This window comes from Ips typographus, linkage group LG13 (genome assembly GCF_016097725.1).
Source record: "Ips typographus isolate SLU linkage group LG13, UJ_Ityp_2.0, whole genome shotgun sequence".
NCBI lineage: Eukaryota > Metazoa > Arthropoda > Insecta > Coleoptera > Curculionidae > Ips > Ips typographus.
In genome coordinates this window covers 5,798,082-5,821,197 of record NC_138434.1, presented here as the reverse complement: position 1 = coordinate 5,821,197, position 23,116 = coordinate 5,798,082, and the positions used below count along the sequence as shown (strand labels likewise).

General features: G+C 35.1%; 1 protein-coding gene and 2 long non-coding RNA genes across 3 annotated transcripts in view; 1 reads left to right on the top strand and 2 right to left on the bottom strand.

Annotated features, from left to right (window-relative positions):
* Positions 1-23,116, bottom strand: part of LOC145737209 (uncharacterized) — a 222,167-nt gene that overhangs the window by 113,100 nt on the left and 85,951 nt on the right. The window lies entirely within an intron of this gene.
* LOC145737096 (uncharacterized) lies at positions 1,730-2,212 on the bottom strand. The gene is made up of 3 exons (XR_014180226.1): positions 2,074-2,212; positions 1,904-2,011; positions 1,730-1,841 (listed from the first exon to the last, which is right to left on the bottom strand). It is a non-coding gene; the product is annotated as an uncharacterized LOC145737096 (long non-coding RNA).
* Positions 2,195-2,957, top strand: LOC145737095 (uncharacterized). The gene is made up of 2 exons (XM_081991688.1): positions 2,195-2,647; positions 2,698-2,957. Exons 1-2 carry the CDS (start codon positions 2,463-2,465, stop codon positions 2,858-2,860), a joined length of 348 nt encoding a protein of 115 aa, XP_081847814.1. The 5' UTR covers positions 2,195-2,462; the 3' UTR covers positions 2,861-2,957.

Sequence of the window (23,116 nt, the reverse complement as noted above, 5' to 3'; positions counted from 1 at the left end):
CTATACACTCTCAAAATATAGTTACTTTTACGACAAAATTTTCTCTGTACCTACTACTTTTCCGACTATAGCAATAACATAAAGTATAGTCAGTGGTACTTTAACTTAACCTAACCTAAATATATTTCTATCTAAATTTGCGTATAATTTATGTGTTTTAAACAGTAAACTGCTTTGTTAAATAAATTTATATGTATAATGGAGAATATGCATCAGCACTTCCATAAATAACTTCCATAACGTAACCCCCGAATGTAAATTTTAGGATTGAATAACCCTAAACCTAAATCTATACTAATTTTACTGATACAAGAGCTAACAATAATACCAACGATGCACCACGATCTGCTTGTTGTTATTGTCTTTAACAATGCAATTTGGACCTTCAATTAATATGACTTCAAACGGACCATCAAACCAAGAATCTAGTTTTTGACGATCTTCGTTGGTTATAAGCACAAAATTTCCCGGGCTTATTTGTAGTTGACTAGTTTGCTGATCATAATACAACTTACGCTTTTGTTTGGTTTTTTCAAGAAAGTCTCGAGCTTTATTTTGCGCTAACTGCAACCGAAACCGAAATTCTTGATCATACGATTCTAAATTGTATAAAGGATCTACACGAGAACCATTAAATATTTCAGGTAGGTCTGCTCTTTTACCAAATACCAGCTGGAAAGGTGTGTAATTATGATAAATACTAGGAGTCGTATTATAACAAAAAGTGTAGTAATTTGTCCATATATCCCAATCTGTATGAGCTTGATCAATGTACATTCGCATAAATTCATTAAGAACTCTATGGTTTCTCTCGCATCCACCTATGGACTGACTGTGATACGCAGTGCTAGTTTTATGCGGCGTATTTAACATTTTAGTTAGTTCACATTGAAGCGTCACTGCATAACAGTTATTGTGATTTGATTTTTGAAGTGGTCCTATTGTATCTATACAGACAATGTCAAAAGCTTTTTGAGGAGTTGGAGTCGAAGTTAAAGGTTCTATGTGTTTAACGGCTGCTTTATTTACCTGACACTTATGACACTGCTTAACATATTTAGCGATGTCACGTGACATATTTTTCCAGAGATAAAATGACCTTAATTTTTTCAATAATCTTTTCTGGCCACAATGTCCACTTAACATAGGATCATCATGAAATTGTTTGATTAAATTAAGTTTCTCGTCATTGTCTATGATTAATTTTCTTTCTTTACATAAAACAATTTTAACTTTTGAAAGTATTTTATGCCCTACTTCCTTTAATTCATTTACGGTGCACCGTGTGAAAATCTTGTCATCTAAATTCAATCGCAAATGTGTAAGCTTGTAACGGTTTATTTTTGTCACTACGCTGTTATGGCTAATTGCCAAATTTCATATACCTGCTCGGCCCATCTCTACTTTAATTGTCAATGTCGCGATCTTCATCTGGGCGTCGGTCTGTCATATGTCCGAGATTCAATTTTGACCCGTTCATCCGGTGAGTTCTCTTCCATTGTGTCAGCTTGAAGTGCCGGCCGGATTTATTTAGTGCTCTCGCAAGTCGCTACCAAATCTTTTTTTTATCCGCGAATTTAGCCACCATCATTGGGATTTATCGCGAGATGAATATTGATTTGTGTGCGTTAGCGTAGGGGGTGAGTTTTCTAGCCGATATTTTCGTCCACAATAATTTATTTCACGGTGTTCAAAAAGAAGTAGTAGTCCATTTTCTTTCAGTGGAGTTGTACAAGTACAAAAGGAAGGGAATGACACGCAGTCGTCTCCACAATTCTTTATTACGACCTTCAAAGGCCTGCTCTACTAGTTTCGGACATATAAATGGCCATCTTCAGGAGCTACAAGAATAACTTACTCCACTTATGCGTAACAGGTGTTTAACAAACGGGAAAAAACCTACCTCAACACGACAATCAATGTGCGGGCTGTCTTTTTAGAAAGGGGGAGACAGTGAGACCCATGTTGTAAAAGTTTTGTGAATTTAAGGTTGTTAAAGGTGGGAATAAAGCTATAAAAAAATTTAACACGTGTAGTATAAATTAAAAGGGTTTTAAAAAATTTAATAATTACCTGAATGGAGAAAAAAAAGAAAAAACTGACACTACATCCTATTTAAACAAAAATACTTAAAATTAGACCCATTTTAAGGGCTGGGTTAGACCCTAGGGTGAAAAAGATAAATGTAAAACCAATCCACCATCCACGGCAGAGGCGATCGAACAGGAAACAAAATGGTGATTTTTAAAAAACTTTGAAAAAACCGCAGTGATAAGCCGTTAATACAAAGGCAGGGGGAACGTTTAAGAGGGGATTACAATAAAATCAATAACCTAGGTGACAACAGGTGGGTAGTTCTGCAACCCACAAATCAATCAAAGATTAACAGTAAAAGGTTAAAGCTGCAACCATTTGTACAACAAGATGTAAAGTTAAAATTAGACGGAAAAATAAAATAAACAATGCACCAACCAACAAACATGTGGCGGGCGGACAACGCAATGAGCAAAAAGGGGGTAGCCAAGGGCTCAAATAAGATTTTAAACCCCGTAGAAAGTGCAAACACCGATCAACACGCTAGTGAAGGAGGGGATGTTGAAAGATGGGGTGCTGGGAGTGTTTACAAGGAATTAGGAAGCATTAAAAGGTGAGGGACTTAAAAAAGGAAGTTGATGGATGGTTAAGCTGATCATTCAGGCAGGTGTGCCCACCATCATCAGAGGCCTTGTTGATCTCAAGCACCTCGAGGTGGTTGAGGAGGCTGCCCTTAGCACACACGTGCAGAATCTTGAAACCCTGTTCAGTATTGAAGGTGTGGCCATTTAGACGAAGATGCCGAGAAAAATTAGATTTCATATAGGTAGTGTTTAGGTTAGGGTTGTTAGTGAACTTCAAGAACTCCCGAGTGTGCTCGTGAATACGAGTGGAGAACCTCCTGCCCGTCTGACCAACATAGAGAGCATTGCATCCGGGAGTGCAACCGGACAGTTGGTAAACGCCTGATTTATGCAGTTGAGGAGTAAGATCTTTGGAGTTAAAAAGGAAATGTCTGGAGGTGTGGGAAACTTTGAAGCAAATATTTATGTTGTTAGACCTGAAAATATTTTTCATCTGAAGTGAGAGAGGGCCTAGAAAGGGGATTGAAAAGAATTTTGTATCTTCAGATGTGTCTCTGTGTATTAATTTCTTATTGACAAATTTTTTAAAGTGGTTAAAATAAATTTTATTGATTAATGTATTGGGAAATTTATTATTGGTTGCAACTGTTTTAATCCAAGAAAGTTCTAATTTAAAATTTGTTTCAGACATTGGAATGTTAAATAGGCGGTTAAAGAAACAGTTTAGGGAGGCAACCTTCTGATTTAGAGGATGATTGGATTGGAAGGGGATAATGCAGTCTGTACTGGTGGGTTTGTGATAAATGGAGAACTCAATGTGATTATAAGACCTGTAAAGCAAGATATCAAGGAAAGGTAGTTTATGGGATGACTCTAATTCCATGGTGAATGAGATTGAATGGTGTAAATTGTTAAGAAATATGAATAGTTGTTGAAGTTCATTAGGGGACCCGTCAAAAATACAAAAAATGTCATCCACATATCTTTTGAAAAAGAGTATTTTATTGAAGGAGGGGTAGGATTCTAGGGAATGTTCAATGTTGGACATAAAAATTTCTGCTAGTAGAGGGGAAAGGCAAGAACCCATAGCCAGGCCCCCGGACTGTGAATAAAAGGTGTTGTTGAACTGGAAAAAGTTTTGATCCAGTACCAGAGCCAACAAGGCTAGTAAGTCTTCCACCTGGAAAGGGTCCAGACTTTCGGAAGCAGACAGCAGATCTCGGACAAAATTTAAACAATCAAGGGGTGGGATGCTAGGAAAGAGGTTGGAAACATCAAAGGAGACCATGATTGCAGTATCAGGAATGGTTAGGTCTTTAAGTTGTGAGCAAAGCTCAAATGAATTTTTTATTGAGTATTTACTTTTAAATCCGGTTGTTTTAAGGATAATATCATTTAACCAACCAGAGAGGTGGTGGCAGGGAGAGCCGCAAAAGGAAACTACTGGTCTGATGGGGATGTTGGGTTTGTGGATTTTGGGAAGACCATAGAGTTTGGGAACAGATGGGTTGATAGGTATGATTTTGTATTTGTTAAAGCCCAGTGGTGTTAGTGTACTCTGGACTCTATTAATAATTGACTTAAATCTCACCAGGAATTTGTCCAGAGGGGATGTGTTTAGAATTTCAAATGAGTCCGAACTTAGGAAGTCCAGGACCTTGTCCACATACTGAGTTCTGTCAAGAACTACCACGCAATTGCCCTTGTCGGCTTTTGTTACCATCAAGTCGTTGTCTTTGACTTTTTTCTTCAGTGTGGACAAGTTCCTGTTCTCCGCTTTGCACCAGGCAGGATGCACTGATGAGAGATTTCCGGCGTGAAACCTATTGAGATGGACGGTGCAAGCAGATCGAACTGCACCTTGTGAACCTTCAGGGAGACATCTAGAAATTACGTTTTCCAAATGGGCAGAAAAAACTTGTAAATCATTGACTTTAGGTTGAAAGGTGAAATTATATTTAAGACCTAAATTCAAAATACTTAAATCGTTTTGGGATAGAACACAGTTTGACAGGTTTAGAGTTCGAGGGTGAAAAGAAAAAGCTGAACTTTGAGGAGGCTTTACGCCAAAATTACCAATAAAAATGTTGTTATCAAAGGTGGCCTCAACTGTCGGACTGTGTGGAAGGTTACAGGAAGCTAGGTTTGTGGTAGAAGGAGATGTAAAGGTTGCATTATGGGTTATGTTGGAGGTGGGCTGATTGGTGTAGCTAAGTGTTGGCACTGGTAGGGGGTTCAGCCTTGATAGTTTACGCTGTAAAACCTCAAACTTATTGTCCCCCATGTCACACACAAATTGTAACAAAGATTGGTGCAGTGAATCAAATTCAGCAGGGTGCAGAATGCTGGTTAGTTTGAAATATAGGCACTTAAGCTTTAGGTCAGTATTACTAAGTCTAAAATATAACCTCTTGACTTCATCCTTGATCCAGACCCTTGTGGCTAGTTGGATCGCCCTCCTTGATGATGCAGACTTGGAGTTGCACCGTAGTGAGATGTACCTAGGCCTCAGATTCCTCCTCAGGCATTCACCATTGAACCAGATGTCCAGTTGAGTAAGCTTCCTCGCCAGTAGATTCTTCTTAACCCTTTCATGCCCAATTTTTCAGAATTTGAAAGAAAAAAATATTTGTATTACTTTTTGTGCTCCGGTATGTTCATTTTTACCGTAAAATGTTGTATTTCTATAAAAGGAGCGGAAATATTGATTTTGAACAATGACTCCATATGGCGTCATTGGGCAGATAGGAAAAACAAATACAAATAACAGTTCTTAATTTAATTTTTATTTTTTTACGTGAAATTCAACAAAGCAGTTTTTTGTATTAGTAAAGCACAAAGCAACTTTACATTTAACGCATCCAAGCCTGGAATAAGATGTTTTGCACTGCCTGCATCGCTGCTTTGGATCCAAATGAGTTGGAAAATGACCGTAAGAGTCATATCGAACATCATCAACTGGAGTTGGCATGGTGATTTTTTTCTTGTTCTGCATGGCTGTAAGCAAAGTGGGTGATCGCACAGGTGAACTCTCAGTGCTTGTAGGCCTCCCCCTTTTTCTAAATAGAGTACAGACATTTTTTTGAAGAAGAGCATTCCCGATATCAGCTCTAAAATCTATCAGACTTTTATGTTTCGTGCCTCTCAAGTTGCAGTCCTTTCTATATAATAACCACGCATTTACGATAGCTACATCAATTAAATGGAAAATAATGCGAAGGTAGTACCGCTTCACACCATGTTTTATACGGTATAATGACACTAACATGTCATTCAAGTCGACGCCACCCATATAGGAATTATATTCCTTTATTATATCTGGACGATCTACATCGATATATTTTTTTTCTGTCGTCGACCATCTTTTGACTACACCGATTGGATAAATTCCTGTATAGTTTGAAGCAATATGTACAGTTTTATTGTCATACCAATTTGCAACTATAATATTTTTATTTTGGTCTGTTGCGTAGTCAAACGATCCTCTTCCTTCCGATTTCAACTCCTTCTCGTTTTTCAAAATGTTGCATTTCATTCTCGCTAAACGTACAGTACCACATGCCAAAATACCATGACTTTTTAGGTCACTAAGCAATTGGTACGATGTAAACCAGTTGTCCATAAATAGCTTGTGGTTTTTGTTATGTGGTAAACTTTGACATAATCGCAATACAATGTCACCACTTATGCCTAAGTCTGTAGGATTAGTCACAGTACCCTTTCCGACGTAGATCTCGAAATCATGAACAAAACCGCATGCTCCCGCTCTTGCAAAAATTTTAATTCCCCACTTATGTGGTTTATTCTTTATATATTGCTTTAAACTTGAACGCCCTTTGAAAGGAATCATGATTTCATCAATTGCTTGATGCTCCCCATTTGGCACTTTTCCGAAATTTTTACGGATGGCATCTACAAATGGTCTAACTTTGAATAGTTTATCATAACCCTCTTCATTCCTTGTTTTCATTTCAGAATTGTCGTTGAAATGGAGCATAGCGCGGAGTTTTTCAAACCTATTTCTAGGCATAACATCAGCAATGATAGGAAGACGAGTTGCATTCGCCCAGAACATTCTAAAAGCAGGCATTTGAATAATTCCACTCATAATGTGAATGCCTAGAAACTGACACATTTCAGTATAGTTAGTATTTACTGATCTGAAATTTTTCTGTACAGAATATAAATTTGTTTGCTCCACAATGTTATTTATGATGTCATCATCAATAAACATTTTGAAATAACTTAGTGGCGTTATTTCATCGTCAGATATAGGTGTAAAGCTTTCTTCATAACGCGTACTTGTCGGATCTATATCTTTTTTTATCCATTTTGGAATCCTTTTTCTCACCAACTTATTTCTAATTTCCGATAGCGGTAACAGATCTTCTAGATCTTCAGGTTCTTCTGTTTCAGTTTCCCCCTTGTCTTCATAGTTTTCTGTTTGAGATTCAATTTCAACAGAAATTCTTCTAATGTGAGACGGAACAGGATTCTGCATCACTTCATAGGATTCCTGACTGTTGCTAACTAAGATTTCTTCATTTTCGCTGTCCATATCTACATCAGAAACGTCACCTTCCATCAGAAGCAACAAATTGTTTGCCTCAGTAGGTGATAATCCAACGTAATCAGACATAATAAAAACCTGCAACAGTAATTGATTTTAACCAAAATTTTAACCTTGGCGCTCAATGACTCCATATGGAATCATCAAGTTCAAAGTCGTGTAATGACAGTAACAATTTGGAAATCACCATAATATTGCATAGAGCTCTTGATTAGATCTAACTAAAGGTAAATAAGCAAAAATTACAACTATATACTTACGTTTCTTCAAAAAAGACTCACAAAATAACCGCCTATTATTTATGCGCACAACTACTGACAATTGAACATGTAATAAAAAAAAGAGGTTATGCCTGCGTTTTTGTTTTGATACTCTAGTGCCATCTATTGGTAACGATAAAGTGTAGGTTTAGTAAAAAACAAATAATGGGAAAAGAAATCTGCCTGATATTAACAAATTTAGTTACCTACGCCATATGGCATCACTGGGAAGGAAAGGGTTAAACTCACGGACTAAGATTGCTCGACCAGCAGTTTTCAAAAAGAAGTAGTAGTCCATTTTCTTTCAGTGGAGTTGTACAAGTACAAAAGGAAGGGAATGACACGCAGTCGTCTCCACAATTCTTTATTACGACCTTCAAAGGCCTGCTCTACTAGTTTCGGACATATAAATGGCCATCTTCAGGAGCTACAAGAATAACTTACTCCACTTATGCGTAACAGGTGTTTAACAAACGGGAAAAAACCTACCTCAACACGACAATCAATGTGCGGGCTGTCTTTTTAGAAAGGGGGAGACAGTGAGACCCATGTTGTAAAAGTTTTGTGAATTTAAGGTTGTTAAAGGTGGGAATAAAGCTATAAAAAAATTTAACACGTGTAGTATTGTCACGTTTAATTTATGAGCCCTTTCGGATTCATTAATTAAACTGACTCACGACGTTAACGTCGTGCCGGGATCTCAGTTTTAAGGATGGAATCAAACACTGAGTTTTCTATTAAACACTTAAATCTATTAAATGTAGTATACATAAATGGGTCTGCACAATACGGTCATAAACACACTAAAAGTTGACAATTTAACAAATGTACTTACATAGATTCATAAGCTAAGGACTTAGCTTTTCTGGCGGCTGGCTTGGTCACTTTCGTGTTGGAACAATTTTGGAGAATGGACTACTTAACTTGATCTTCTTGCCCCAGGAGAGTCGACATCTCGACTTCCTGGTTCAGCTGGTCGCACTACCGTCGATTGGTTCACACTCTTCCATACTGCTAAAATCGGCGTATTTTATACCCGATTGATCGGCTGACGCAGTTTGTTATTGTCGCTTGTTTTTCACATTTCTGTAAAGCAGGTGGTGGTGACTCATCACCGATACAGTGCACCCGGTGCATGACACACTCGGTGCATCATGGTGCGACCTTGCCTCGTGCGCTTAATATTTCGCAATCCTCGAATATTCTTATGTTTTTAAGTCAATCAGTCCATCTTTTGAATTAATGGATTTTCCATTCGTGACATATGCCTCCGCCCCAGAAAAACTGGTCCCCAGTTTTAAAACAAAGGACACTATATACTCTCAACCATCTCGAAAAAATATCTAACTTTTAACAGTTTTATACAATTAAACCAAAATTTCAGATTGACGTACATAAAGACCATTAGAACAATCGATAAGTTACGGTACTACTAAGTACATTATGATTAAAGCATAGTATTGCTTATGATTAACACAAATAACTTACTAACACTAATAAACCCAGAAAAGGATAATGGAGTAGATTTTTAAAGAAAGAAGTATCTAGGCTTTGAAAACACCAATTATTGAATGTGCGTAAAAATACTTTACTCCATTTGCCTTATATCGCTTCCATTTAAATAATTTCTTAAATCTAACATAGTTTAATAGCGCAACACAGAGCACCTTATTGTTAAGCCGAGAATAGTTCACTCCTACCATGAAGATTTTCACTGCGCATAACTGAATGCCAATATAATGTTACGTATTCCTTATTACTTGCATCAAATTGATGGATGTGACGTGGGTAAAAGTCCAATGACGTGTTGGTATTGCGTGTGGACTATGTTGTATACCAACGTCAACAGTCGTGGAAGAAATTAAATGTCTTCAGCAGAGCAGGATCAACGTGTGGTATTATTTCGATCTGGCTTGTTGACTCTCATGTGTGCGTTTACATGAAATAAAAATAGGAACAAAGGTTAATATGTGTTCATTAAGGCTTAATATACTTATATCCAAAGTATACTCTGCATGCAGTGTTACGTTTTACTTCATAAAGTTAATTGACATGTAAAAATAATCAGGAATCCGGTCCTGAAACTAAAAAGTTTGAACTCCGTAAGTATGAGACGCTCTAGTTTTCATGTTATGGAAAGTAGAACGTATTTGCCCGTTTCAAAAAAAAACAGAAACATTAACCGTTTCTAATCACTCAACTTCAAATCCTTTTGGAGAAGTTTGTTTTATCAAAAAATTGGATGTAATATCCTCAATCAAACGCTTTTCCCTCATTGATTTCTTTAAAAATAAAAAATATGCCATTAGTATGTAAATGCAAGTAGGTATTAAATAATTAACTTAAATCCTTTCTGGCGTATTAAAAAACCTCTGATTATTGCATTACCACAAATTTGCATTGTTTGTCTTGGTTTCACTTTGCCTTACAAAGCTGAATCAAGGCTAAAGTTTGTCATCATTCGGATTATCAGCCGGACGAAGTAGAACTAAGCGATGTACGCTTTTGTTTTAGTCCAGGAGCTGATGTATTTTTGTAACTCTTTACTTCGTGTGGTATAATTCATAATATACCATGTATCTGTCTTACTATTTTCCAAATAGTATAAAAAATCAGAATAGGTAATAAGTAGTATCTTGTTATTGTATTATCCCTATATTTCCAAAAGGCTCTAACTGAGCAACAAACGGCTGTGCTACCGCTTGCTCTAGATCATTTCTAGTTTGAGGATTAATGGGCCCCCCTGCTCGCACTTGCGCCTGGTTATCCGGATTTGGGCACAGTGCCGGATTGCGGACAACCTGACTTGCGTGGGATTCAGGTGGTCCCATAAGTTTGTGGTCCAAACGCACCTCCAGAAGATGCGCCAGCAGAATTCACTTCTGATGTTTCAACCCTTTGTTGGGTTTGGGGTACTACTGGTACCCGAAACTGGTGAAACGTAGCATTCGGTATATAAGTATGCGTTTATTGGGAATGATTCGGTTGATTCAAAAATTACGTAATGAAAATCAATATGCACATAATGTAAACCGTCTTCCTAACTCGGACTATTTAAATTAGTCATTTATTTATGCGCGCAGCGACACATTCATTTCTCATCGCTCGCGAATTAGTTGCGTTCCTCGCAAAAATGCATAAACAACTATATGTTCAAGGTGATTATTACACCGACAATATTAATTTTTTCATATATTTATCTTTATTCGTTGGTAGGTACCTACATGGTCTCATTGAGATATTATTCCGAATTGGTTAACCAGCGAATTCCATTGTTTTAAGCATGGTGCACTCATTAACCTTTCTGATAACCTAATGTGACAAGTGTTCAAGTTTCAAAATTTTCTACTGGTATCTTGACATCTTGACCGTGCAATACAGTCTTTACTTGTCAATGTTCAATAAGTATTTAGCCCAGTTTTATTTCGTAAAGTCTTCAATTAATCCATTTACTCATACAATGAAAAATCACGATACAAAACTCAAGTGTACACTTTTTAACTTTTATAATAACAATGGCCATTTTTCTTAATTATTCTCATATGCTAAAAATGTGCATGTCAAAATGAAATTACAATGATATTTATCCATACGCAGTTTTTGTGAACGTTCGTACCGCGATGACTTAAATAACAAAGTGATCACCATCTGCCTGCGGCATAAGAAAAGAATTATCTAATCAATTGGTTAGGTTACGTACCTATACAGGGTGTCCCACGACGAAAGACCTCGATTGATATTGGAAAAAGTATAAATAGGAGAGTTTTGAAAATTTGGTAGGATACTGATGTGGGCATGCCCAATCCAACTAAAATATTTTCAAGATGGTTGCACTTCCGCTTATACCGGAAGTCGATCACAACTTTCTTATTTTAAATAGAACACCCTATATATTATTACATATTTGGATTCCTCACAAAATTCTGACCAACTTTTGTATAGAATGCCCTATGCCTATCTCTAGCCGTTTTCGAAATATTTGATGTTTTTCCAAAAAAGTGACAGTTGCAACGCTCAACATATTTTTGTACTTTGTCAAAACCGTATTTCATTTTGCAATGAAACTTTGGGTTATTGTAAATAAAGGATCGTTTTATTAAACTGAGGGTGCGTAACGACTCATTTGTATACAGGGTCGTCAAAAAAAAATCATAAACTTGCCACTAAAAAAAATGAAAAATCTCAAGTTTTTTAAATGGAAACCCCCATTTTTTATGACGGAATCATTTTGAGCATTAAAAATTACTATAAGTTTCAATTTACTTGCCTATACCTAAATCCAACCCATTTCGTTTTATTTGAGAATAAACATTTTTTTATTTTGTTAGGCTGCATGCTCGGGTGCATGGTTGGAATTAGCTGGTACTCTAGTTGGCCATGCTTTTGACACACGGTGATATTGGAGACCTGCAGGGCATGTTAATAACACTAGTTTTGAGTGTTTTGACAACTGCAAATATGCCGTCGCGGTTACGTTATTCAAACCAAGATTACTTAAATCTGTTTATTATTTACGGAGAATGTGATAAAGTTGTGAGTAGAACATGTGAGGTATTTGCCGCTCGTTATCCAGAAAAACCAAAGCCATCACGAAAAGCTGTCAAGCAAATAATTGAAAATTTTAAGAATACGGGATCTGTGAAGATAAAAGCTATTAAAACAAAACCAATCCTTAATAATACAAATGTAGAAATTGCAATTTCTAACCAACTTTTGTGTACAATGCCTTATTCCTATCTCTAGCCGTTTTCGAAATATTTGATGTTTTTCCAAAAAAGTGACAGTTCCAACGCTCAACATAACATGCTTTGCAGTTCTCCAATATCACCGTGTGTCAAAAGCATGGCTAACTAGAGTACCAGCTAATCCCAACCATGCAGCCTAATAAAAAAATGTTTATTCTCAAATAAAACGAAATGGGTTGGATTTAGGTATAGGCAAGTAAATTGAAACTTATAGTAATTTTTAATGCTCAAAATGATTCCGTCATAAAAAATGGGGGTTTCCATTTAAAAAACTTGAGATTTTTCATTTTTTTTAGTGGCAAGTTTATGATTTTTTTTTGACGACCCTGTATACAAATGAGTCGTTACGCACCCTCAGTTTAATAAAACGATCCTTTATTTACAATAACCCAAAGTTTCATTGCAAAATGAAATACGGTTTTAACATAGTACAAAAATATGTTGAGCGTTGCAACTGTCACTTTTTTGGAAAAACATCAAATATTTCGAAAACGGCTAGAGATAGGCATAGGGCATTCTATACAAAAGTTGGTCAGAATTTTGTGAGGAATCCAAATATGTAATAATATATAGGGTGTTCTATTTAAAATAAGAAAGTTGTGATCGACTTCCGGTATAAGCGGAAGTGCAACCATCTTGAAAATATTTTAGTTGGATTGGGCATGCCCACATCAGTATCCTACCAAATTTTCAAAACTCTCCTATTTATACTTTCTCCAATATCAATCGAGGTCTTTCGTCGTGGGACACCCTGTATATCGCATTTTTTAATGTGCACAAAAAACAAAATATATCCTACTGTAGGATATTTCATTAAGCAAATAAAAGTAAATCATTTTTATAACTTAATTATGAGCATTTTGACTTTACCGGGCTTGTAACTTGTAACCCTGAATTATTCAGCAGTTCAATGTTTGTTTCAAAAAGTAGTCGTAGTCAGTCTGCTAGAAATTTGTACAACTTATTGTACATCGTAATGAGACGATCCTATAAACGGAATTAAGGTAAACGATTAAAGCAACTAATACGCAAACTTCCAGGATAACGTATAACCGGTTGCTGTCAGGAATAGGAATCTCCGTTGCCTGAAAATGTCGCCAAATTTAGCTACTTTATATGGACCTTTTTTATATCCGAGTTTAAAGAAGTCTAGTATCAATTTGCTTCAAAGACCCAATTTTCAAAACTTAATAAACGTATGTATATGGTTTAGCATACACACAATCATTTCAGCCTGCTACTAATTTCGCATTCAACGAGTATTTTTGGTTTGTTCCTTAAGAAAAATGCATGCACCGCCCTAACATCGATAACAGCAAACAGTATTGCTGTGTGGCACTAAAACAAATATTTCTCAACATGTACAGACCTTTCTGTATCAGAAACTTCTCAACTGAGAAGGGAAAAATCAGTAACAACTACCTTGAGAGCTAATACTCCTACCAACGTTGAATTATACTGTTTTTCCTGTTGAATTCTTGAGTATTTAAATTACTCCTTTATAAAAGATACCAATATTTTTTCATTGGCAATTCAATATTTATTTCATTTAATTATGAATCCTGAGCTGGACATCTTCGTACAGATGCACCAAAAATAGTTCAACTGCATGTAAGTTGAAACTTTAGTACTCATAAAACTCATTACAATGGGTCGGTTAAAGAAACAAACTCTATGTGCCACTTACATAATAAGGTATTACGCTCAGCTAGCGTTTTTCACCTTAATTATTTAACATAATAAAATTCAGCTGAAATAAATTAAAAATAAAGTCACATTATCATGATGTGTGGGTCTTATCGTCTTATTCGAGTAGTATGTGTGTTGAATGTGTTAAATATCACTTCAGAAATACTTTATTACAAATGTATCATTTACCATTCGTAAAAAAAAAACTTGAGTCACTTTTTTAAATCAGTTGTCATTTTTTCTATAGTAAAATCAAATTTAATTATTCTTAGCCAATACAATATTTCCACTTGTTATTCCATGTAGGTAAATTATCATGAATTACGAAACCGGTGTTGCAAAATACCTTTTTAAAAATAATTAACTTAAGCTTTATTAGAAAATATACTAAAATAATAATACGTAATACGTCTAACTAGTTTTAATGTTAAGCTCTGACTAACTCTAAATCTAACACAAACACTCCCGCGAACAATATTATGTCTATTCAGCGATACCTAAGTATTTGCTTTAACTTGCATTTTACGTAAAAGGGTGCCTCGTAACTCCTCCCCTGGAAGCTTCAACTATACGGCTTGACGGGGTAGTTGAACATCACGTGGTAGCTCCATTTCCTTAGGATTTTCTTCCATCATGGTCTTCTTACTGCAACTTAACAGGTTTAGTTTCCTTATGACAATGTAGATGACCAGCAGGATCAAGAGTCCATAAATTGCAATTGTCCAAAAACTTGGAGTTTTGGAAATGTCCGAAAAGCTTAACGAAGGACGGGTTTCCAAAATTTGGCTTTTTAGCTTCTGCAAATCGTCCAATTTGATTTCTTCCAATGGTTGAGTACTTAAGCTCAACGTCGGTAAAAATGGTAAATTGTCTGTTAAATCAGGGAAAAGAATTAGTTGATTGGAATTTTCTGCTGGTTGCCGATTATTGATCAATATGTTGTTAAACTGAACTTCACAATGTACTGGTATGTTCATTATGTATGTTCCCAGTAGCCTTAGACGTTCATTTTGATTTGTACACTTTAATTGAACTAGTTCTTCTTTGGGCAACACTATTATCCATTGACTTAAGTCATCCAGTTGATTGACTATTGGACTGGCAATATGTATTGCGATTTGGTGACAAGCAGGTGAAAATCCATTATCCTCTAATAATTGAATGGTGCAGGATGCGTTTTGCCTATCATCTTTAAGTTCCATTTTGTCGCATAAGTAGTAATGATTTTTAAATTTAGTACATTCGGTACTCTGGTATGAGAAGTGCAATTTATTTTTTAAAAGAAATTTATTTTCTGGTATGATAACCTTAAAATAACTCTGATGATGTACAGGTGTTGAATAGAGTCGATAATAGTTAAATTCGTTTGGATGGGTGATTGGAATTTTGAAAACAAAATTTACTTTGTTCTTATATATAAAACTTTCTACTTTTATGAATTTTTCGTACAAAAGTGTATTCTCTAAAGTAACTTCTAGAGGAATTCGATTGGTCGTAACTACTTTTTGAATACGTTGTAGCTCGTAAAACAAAGCATCTGTTTTTATAATGCTTGAATGCAAAACTTTAAGTTTGGAAAAAGTGATAGCAATCTCTATATCTTGTAACACAGAATCAATAATTTCATAGATATTAATAATTTGATTTAGTGTGTCTTTAATATAGTTAGCATTTTCCTTCAAGGTGGTTTTTTGTACGATTAACTCGATTTGATGCAATCTCGAGTCCAGTAGCATTTCATTGTAACTGATCTTTTCAACAGTAGAATTAAATTGTTTTTTTAAATTGAGTGATACAGAATTTCCTTCCAAAATTGTCGAAGTTAACTTATTTTGATTATTTTGCAGTTCTTGTATTAGATTATCATAACGTTCTCCATCTGAAGCGTCTAGATTTCCTGTGATTGATTTAAAAATGGAGCCAATGCCATTTATTAGTCCGCGCTTATATCTATCTGGGTGAGGAATTATCTCTTTTAGCTTATTTTCTACCCTTTCTTGAATTAACGATAATATTTTAATGTAATTAAGCGTTTCTATTCTATATTCTATGTGTCTATCTATTAGAGCGGTTATGTTTATAGACCTATTCTGTAACTTATTTAATTCTATAATTACTGGATTTAAGTCGTAGAAATTAAAAAGTGTAAAGGAGTACTCTTCTAATTTTGCGTGCCCTAGGTTAACTGGAATTAGTCCAGGGTTATCCGATAACGTCTTGACTGTAATTTTGTCGTCGACTGCACGGGTCTTTTGCAGAATTCTGAAAAATAATTTTATTATTCAAAACCATAGACTTACAAGATAGACCGGTTTATTTACATTTTAACTTCTGCCAACAATAATACACATTCTAAACGCTACCGTCCCACAGTCGGCTCAGGTTATGGCGTTGATGCCAAACTGCACAAATTTTAGTTTCTTGTCTAAGAAATGTAGCGCGAGGCAAAGCAAAGAAACATATAACAGCGTTAACAGTTATGTTCGTAAAAAGACAAAACGTGGCAACCTTGTAATCCGTAACGATTTTACTACGCATGCGTGGGGCTTAACAAATTTTATGCTAACCAATAGCATCATCGTAGTATTTCACGTGGTCACGTAGTAAATGGAAATCGCGCCGAAAGTCCGGAGTACGCCCTGCAGCGTCCTACGGAATTTTCCCCACCACCAGTGTTCTCATTCATAACGCATTGCTGGGAACGACAAAATGTAAACAATGCATAAACGATGTTGGTGAGACATTTTTTAGAGTTTATGAATGACTTGTCTGGTCTATATACGTTAGTATATATTAATGTCTTTGTTCAAAACTATATTTTTTCCTAATTAAAGGGCGTTTAATATTAGAGAGATGTACTTTTCCTTGTTTTTCCGTAACACCTGTTTTCTTTTTCGTATTTATACTAATTAGTTTAGTCGGTTGTGTAAATTTGTCTGTGTGTTTTTGACGAGTGTGTTTCTTTAAGTACACGGTTTGGTCAGGTTGGAATATTTCAGGGTCGTCTGTATTTTTATTCCTTTTTTCAGCCAAATATTCTTTCTTTTTAATTAATTTATCATTAATTTGAGAATAGAGAATATTTGCTTTTTCTTTATGTGAATTGACATAATCATTGACAAGGATTTGATCTAATTTTAGGTCGAAAATATCATTTGAGGTTACGTGTCCTTGTATAATATCAATTGGTTTTAGATTAGTACTAGAGTGAATGGTATGATTATACGCAAGTATGGCATAAATCATTTTTTGTTCCATCGGAGCGGCTGAATAATTTTGATTATTAAGTAATCTAATGTCTTCAGCAAGAGTTGAATGTAATCTTTCTATAACTCCATTTGATTCTGGGTGATGTGGGGAACAAAAATGTACTTTAATCTTGTGAAAGGTTAATAATTCTGTCACCACTGAATTTTTAAATTCGGTGCCATTGTCGACAATTATTTGTTTGGGTATTCCATGGTGAGAAAAGAATATTAAAAGCTTATCAACAATTTCCACAGAAGCAAGTGAATTTAAATGATATGCTTGTGCATATTTCGAGAAACTGTCAATAATTGTCAGAAATTTGTTTTTTTCAAAAGTATAGGTGTCAAGGTGAATAATTTCAAAAGGTCTTGATGCAGTTGGAGTCACATTCATTGGGATTTTGACTGGGGTTCTCTCATATTTACTTCTTATACAAATCTCGCAATCATTTATATAAGTTTGAACAGATTGTTTTAATTCGGGCCAGTAATACCTTTCTCTTAAACGTTTAATCGTTTCTTCGATGCCGCGGTGGTTAGATTTACTTTCATGATAATTTTGAATTATCTCTTTGATGTCGTTTTTATCCGTAACATCAATTAATTTTTTGAGACAACGTAAGAATTTAAGAGATGGCCACTTAAAGGTTTTTCTTATTACTTCAGCGAATGGTTCAAAAATATCTGGATCTTCAAAATACAGGTAATAAAGTTTATTTGGTACAACAGCTTCCTTAATGAATGTTATGACACTTTTTTCAAAATCGTCTTCAGAGAATTGTACAGTAATTCGACGTTTCTTGTCAAACAAATTTGTAATTCTGTGTTTCGCGGGTGAATGAAATACCTTTTGGATTATTATTTGGTTTGCACCATAATTAACAGCAGTTTCTGAAATCGGAATACCAACTACAGGATCTTGATCAGCATTTGTATGAACGATGTTATTATCATCGTCAGGGATACACGGCTGCTCGTCGTCCGGTTGAGCGATAACAGAAATCCGATCCAAATCGTAACCTGTACTAGGTGCCATATGATCGTTGTAAACATCATTTACATACTTGTCGATATCAAATGCTTCAGTGTCTTGGGTTTCTTTAACGTGAATTTCTATCCGTGACAAGGCGTCAACGTTAGTATTCAGTTTACCCTTTTTATAGATAATGTGATAATCAAATTCTTCTAACTTGATTCGCCAACGCAGTAATTTTGAAGATGGATCTTTTAGCGAAAATAACCATTGTAATGGTTTATGGTCGGTTATTATATTAAACTTCCTACCAAATAAATATGGCCTGAAATATTTAGTTGCCCAGACTAAGCATAAACACTCTTTTTCTATGGTGGAGTAATTTAATTCAGAGTCATTTAGAGTCCTAGATGCGTTCGCGATTGGTAAATCTTGACCTATCGGCCCTTGCGATAATACTGCTCCCAACGCGACGTTACTTGCATCCGTTGTTAAATTGAATGGCTTACTAAAGTCGGGGTACTGCAATATTGGTTCATTAATTAAAAGGTTTTTACAGGTCTCGAAACAATTGACAAATTCATCGTTATGCTCAATTTTGGGTCCCTTTTTTAGACATTTTGTTAATGGTTTAGTTAATTTGGAAAAATTATTAATGAATCTACGATAATATCCCAAAAGTCCCAAAAATCCTTTTAATTGTTTGGTTGTTTTTGGAATTGGAAATCGTTTTATGGCCAAAATTTTATCTGGGTTTGGTTTTACACCAGAAGGAGTGACAACATGTCCTAGATAAGCTACTTTATGTCGTAAGAATTCACTTTTATCTGTCTGTATTTTAAAATTTGAATCTCGTAATCTCTGAAAAACTAATTTTAAATTTTCCATATGTTCTTGCAAGGATGTTGAGTACACAAAAATGTCATCTAAATAGACTAAGCACTTTTCGTTCTGAATTCCGCGTAATATAGAGTCCATAACCTGCTGGAAGGTTGCTGGCGCATTTTTCAGACCGAATGGCATTCTAAGAAATTCGAAATGACCGTTTTCTGCGTTAAAAGCGGTTTTCGGAATATCATCTTCATGCATCTCGATTTGATGGAAACCTGATGCTAAGTCTATAGTTGAAAAATACTGACATTTACCTAATTTATCTAAAATGTCGGTAATTTGAGGCAGTGGATACTTTTTATCGATGGTTTTTTCATTCAGTTTTCTATAATCGATTACGACGCGCCACTTTTGTTTACCAGACGCATCTAATTTTTTTGGTACAACCCAAATGGGTGAAGACCAAGGAGAATCAGATGGTCTAATGATATTTTGTTCTAACATCTTTTTAATTTGGCGATCAACTTCTTGTCGATGAATGAAAGGATACCTGTACGATTTTGTGTAAACAGGGGTTTCGTCACTAGTTTTGATAGTATGTTTAATTTTATTTGTAAACGATAAAGGCACATTTTCGTTATAGAAAATATCTGAAAAGTCTTTACATAATTTTAAGATTTTACTTTTTTCTTCGGAGTTTAGATGGTCAACACGTATTTTAGAAATATCAAAGTTTGAGTCATGTGATGGACAGTCATTAAAGTTGTTAAAGTCAATGTTCTCAAAATATGATATATCAAAATTTTCTACTTCGATTGGGTCTGAGAAGTCGATAGTTATTGGTGAATTTCCATTATTTAAAATTGTTGTTATTGCGCAACCGTTTTTTGCTAAACTTAAGGATTCTGGAATTTCACATTTCTGAATTTTAGTGTGTGGAATAATTACTTCTCCATTTTTAATTGATGTTTTAACTTTTATTACTTGTTCTGTTCGTGGTTGAACCCTGATTAAATTTAAATCAGAATTTGTTTTATAAAATTGTAAAGGAATTTTTGCATAAGGTGTTATTATGTGATTAGTGTCTATATTTACGTTTGCTTGTAGAAGTTTAAGGTTATCAAGTCCTAACAAGCCGTCAAAAATTGAATGAAATTTAAATAAGAAAAATTTTAAATCTTGCCGATCTGGTAATTTAAACAATTTCGAAGCTGGAATTAATGCACTATGGTCGTGTGCTGATTGTTGAAAAGTTGAACTTACAACAAATGGTTCATACATTATTCGCGTTGGAAATAACCTCTGTACTAGATCTGGATTCATAAACGATCTACTAGATCCTGAATCAATTAAAATTTTTAAATTTTGTTCTGGAAATATCACATAAGCAAGTTCACTAGACGAGTTTAGGTTAAGATTAAAAATTAGTGGATTGTCTGTTATGTGATCAAATTGTCCTTGGAAACTTGGTGAAAATTTTCAGTTTCATTAGACGTTTGGGGGTCTTCAATTGTCGATTGATCTATAGTATATTCATTTTATGGATAGACTGAACGTAAACAAATGCATGCCCTATGCAGGTGATTGTTGGAAAGTGTACTATAAAACAGGGCCGTATTTGGAACCACGATGAAGTAATAAATATTGTATACTTACTATTGTAATGGATTTTTTTAAATTTTATTAGTTATGTGCACTGTTAACGCTAGAAATTTTGTAAAGTCTGGAAAAACTACAAGAGAATGTTTTTCTATACGTTGACCAGATAGAGGCAATAACGGTAACGTCAATAATTATACTTTGCTTTAGAGGGCTTTTCCTATTATAGAAACATTAATTTTAGTGGCGGAATATTAACGTACATTACAATATATTTTAAGGGGTATTTATTTGACAACATAAAAATGGTTTACAAATATTGAAATGTAAATGTAGGTGCCGTAGAACGGGGTAATATGAAACGTTTCTTTTACATAAACGCATATAATTTGTTACAAGTTCAAATTGCTACTAGATTTTTCCAAAATTATACATGGTTTAGGAGAGTAATCAAATTTTGATGATAACACTGTATTTTTTTATTTTTATTTTTGTGATAAACTTTTTTTTATCGGTGTTTCATATTATCCCTGATTCGGGTTATGCGAAACATGAAAAAAGTGTTTATGAACTTGAGGTGCTTTCATCTTCATCACTATCCTCATCATCATCTGCAGTGTCAATGATCAGTGCCTCTACTTGTACCTCCATTATATTGTCCAGCTTCCACATTTGATTCTCCACTTTGTTCTTTACATGTTCAACACACTTTTCCCATTTCTCCGCTGTAATGCTTTGTATTGCCTCATTGAAAATTGACTTGAGGTCTCCAAATTTAAAAGTAGTGTTTCGCTGGGCTACAAAATTTTTGACTTCAGCCCATATTAGCTCAATTGGATTAAGTTCACAATGGTACGGCGGTAAACGAAGTACAGTTTTATTTTGACTGGCGGCCAGTTCATCAATAATGTACTTTTCGTATTTAGCCTTTTGTTGCTTGACTAATGCCAAAAGTTGGACTTTGAGCATTGAGTCTTCAAAATGGATATTTTTGGACTGCAACCAGTTTTGAATGTCTAATTTATTTGAAGAAGTGGTTGGAATCTTCTCCAGTCTTCGAGAATGATAAGAAGCATTGTCAAGGACAATCACTGCATTCTCTTCTATACGGGGTAAAATGTTGGAAAACCAGTTTTCAAACGATTCTCCATTCATTTCTTCATGGTAGTCTCCTGTTTTTTTGGATTCAAAACACCACAGGCCGTCATCAACGAATCCATTTTCATTGCCAATATGGCAGACGATTAGTCGTTTTCCTTTACCTAAAAATATAGAATTAAAATTAATATGTATTCGCTGTACAATTTAAATGGAAATATTTTTTAACAGAAGAATGAATTAAAATCGCATGTTTCTTCTAAAATGGAAAACAAGAACAACTTAAGGAGATGAAAAAGCTTGGAACATACCTGTGGGATTTTTTAATCCGGTAGAGAGTCCTTCTAAAAAAGCTTTTCTCGATGTTGTGATAGTTTCATCGACCCATACGTTAGAGGTAGTGTGGCCTGCGTTAACCCACGTTTCGTCCAGATAGTAAATTTTCCTGTTTTGTTCTCTAAATGACTTTATTTTAATCAGATAATCTCTTCTCCACAACACAATTTCTTCTCTATCCATTAACAAACTATTTCGTCCACGCTTTTTCCATTTAAAATTCAAGTGCTTTAAAAGCTTATAAAAAGTCGATCGTTTGAAACTTGGCAAAACGGCATCTTCATTAACCTCTTTCAATACCTTGTCGATTGTGGGTATTTCATTTTTAAAAAAAAAAATCGTGCACTTTTCTTCTGATCGCATGTTTATCAGCCTCGTCCAATGATTTCACAATGGTCTTCTTATTTTTATTTGTGTTTGGTTCAGAGAAAGTGTGATTTCGTTTGTACTCTCTTATTACATTAAAAACTGAAGCACGACACACTCCTACTTTGCGTGAGACCTTTAAAACAACTTCGTCTATAGTCGATGTTTGGTTTTCCACTATCTCGTGTTTATATACATTTAAAATCACCTGTTTTATCTCCACATTCAAATGTTTTTTAGACCTTCTCTTAGGGGGAGTTAAAAAAGTGTCAACTTCACTTGCAGTGTCTGTACTAGACATTTTTGCTAAACAAAAAATAAAAAATTACTCTAAACAACAATCAGAAAAGCTTAACGGCAAACAAAAGGCACGTAAACGAATGAGTGCGTCCCTGGAAACTTGCACTTGCAAACCCCAAAGCTCAAGCCGCCTTCTCCGAGTTGACCAATAAGAATCGCGCCAGCCACCTCCAAATCGGTTATCACGAGCTGATCACGTTCCAGGCTTTGTTTTGTTTTGGTCTATTGGGGTTGTGAATCGACTATAGATATTGATTATTCGTTGAAAAGTCGATTTGTTCCTCGTTAGGAATATCACTGTTATATTGCAAATAATGATCATTTTCGGGGTAATTATAAAAATAATCATTAGGGGTTGTAAATAGTTCCGTATTATAGACTTCTTCGATTGTTGGCATATTCCTTCGTGGTTGGAGTTGTTGGAAATTGCCCTGTGAAGGACGTTGTCCCGGAAATTGATTTGATCTATTAGTTCTAAATGTT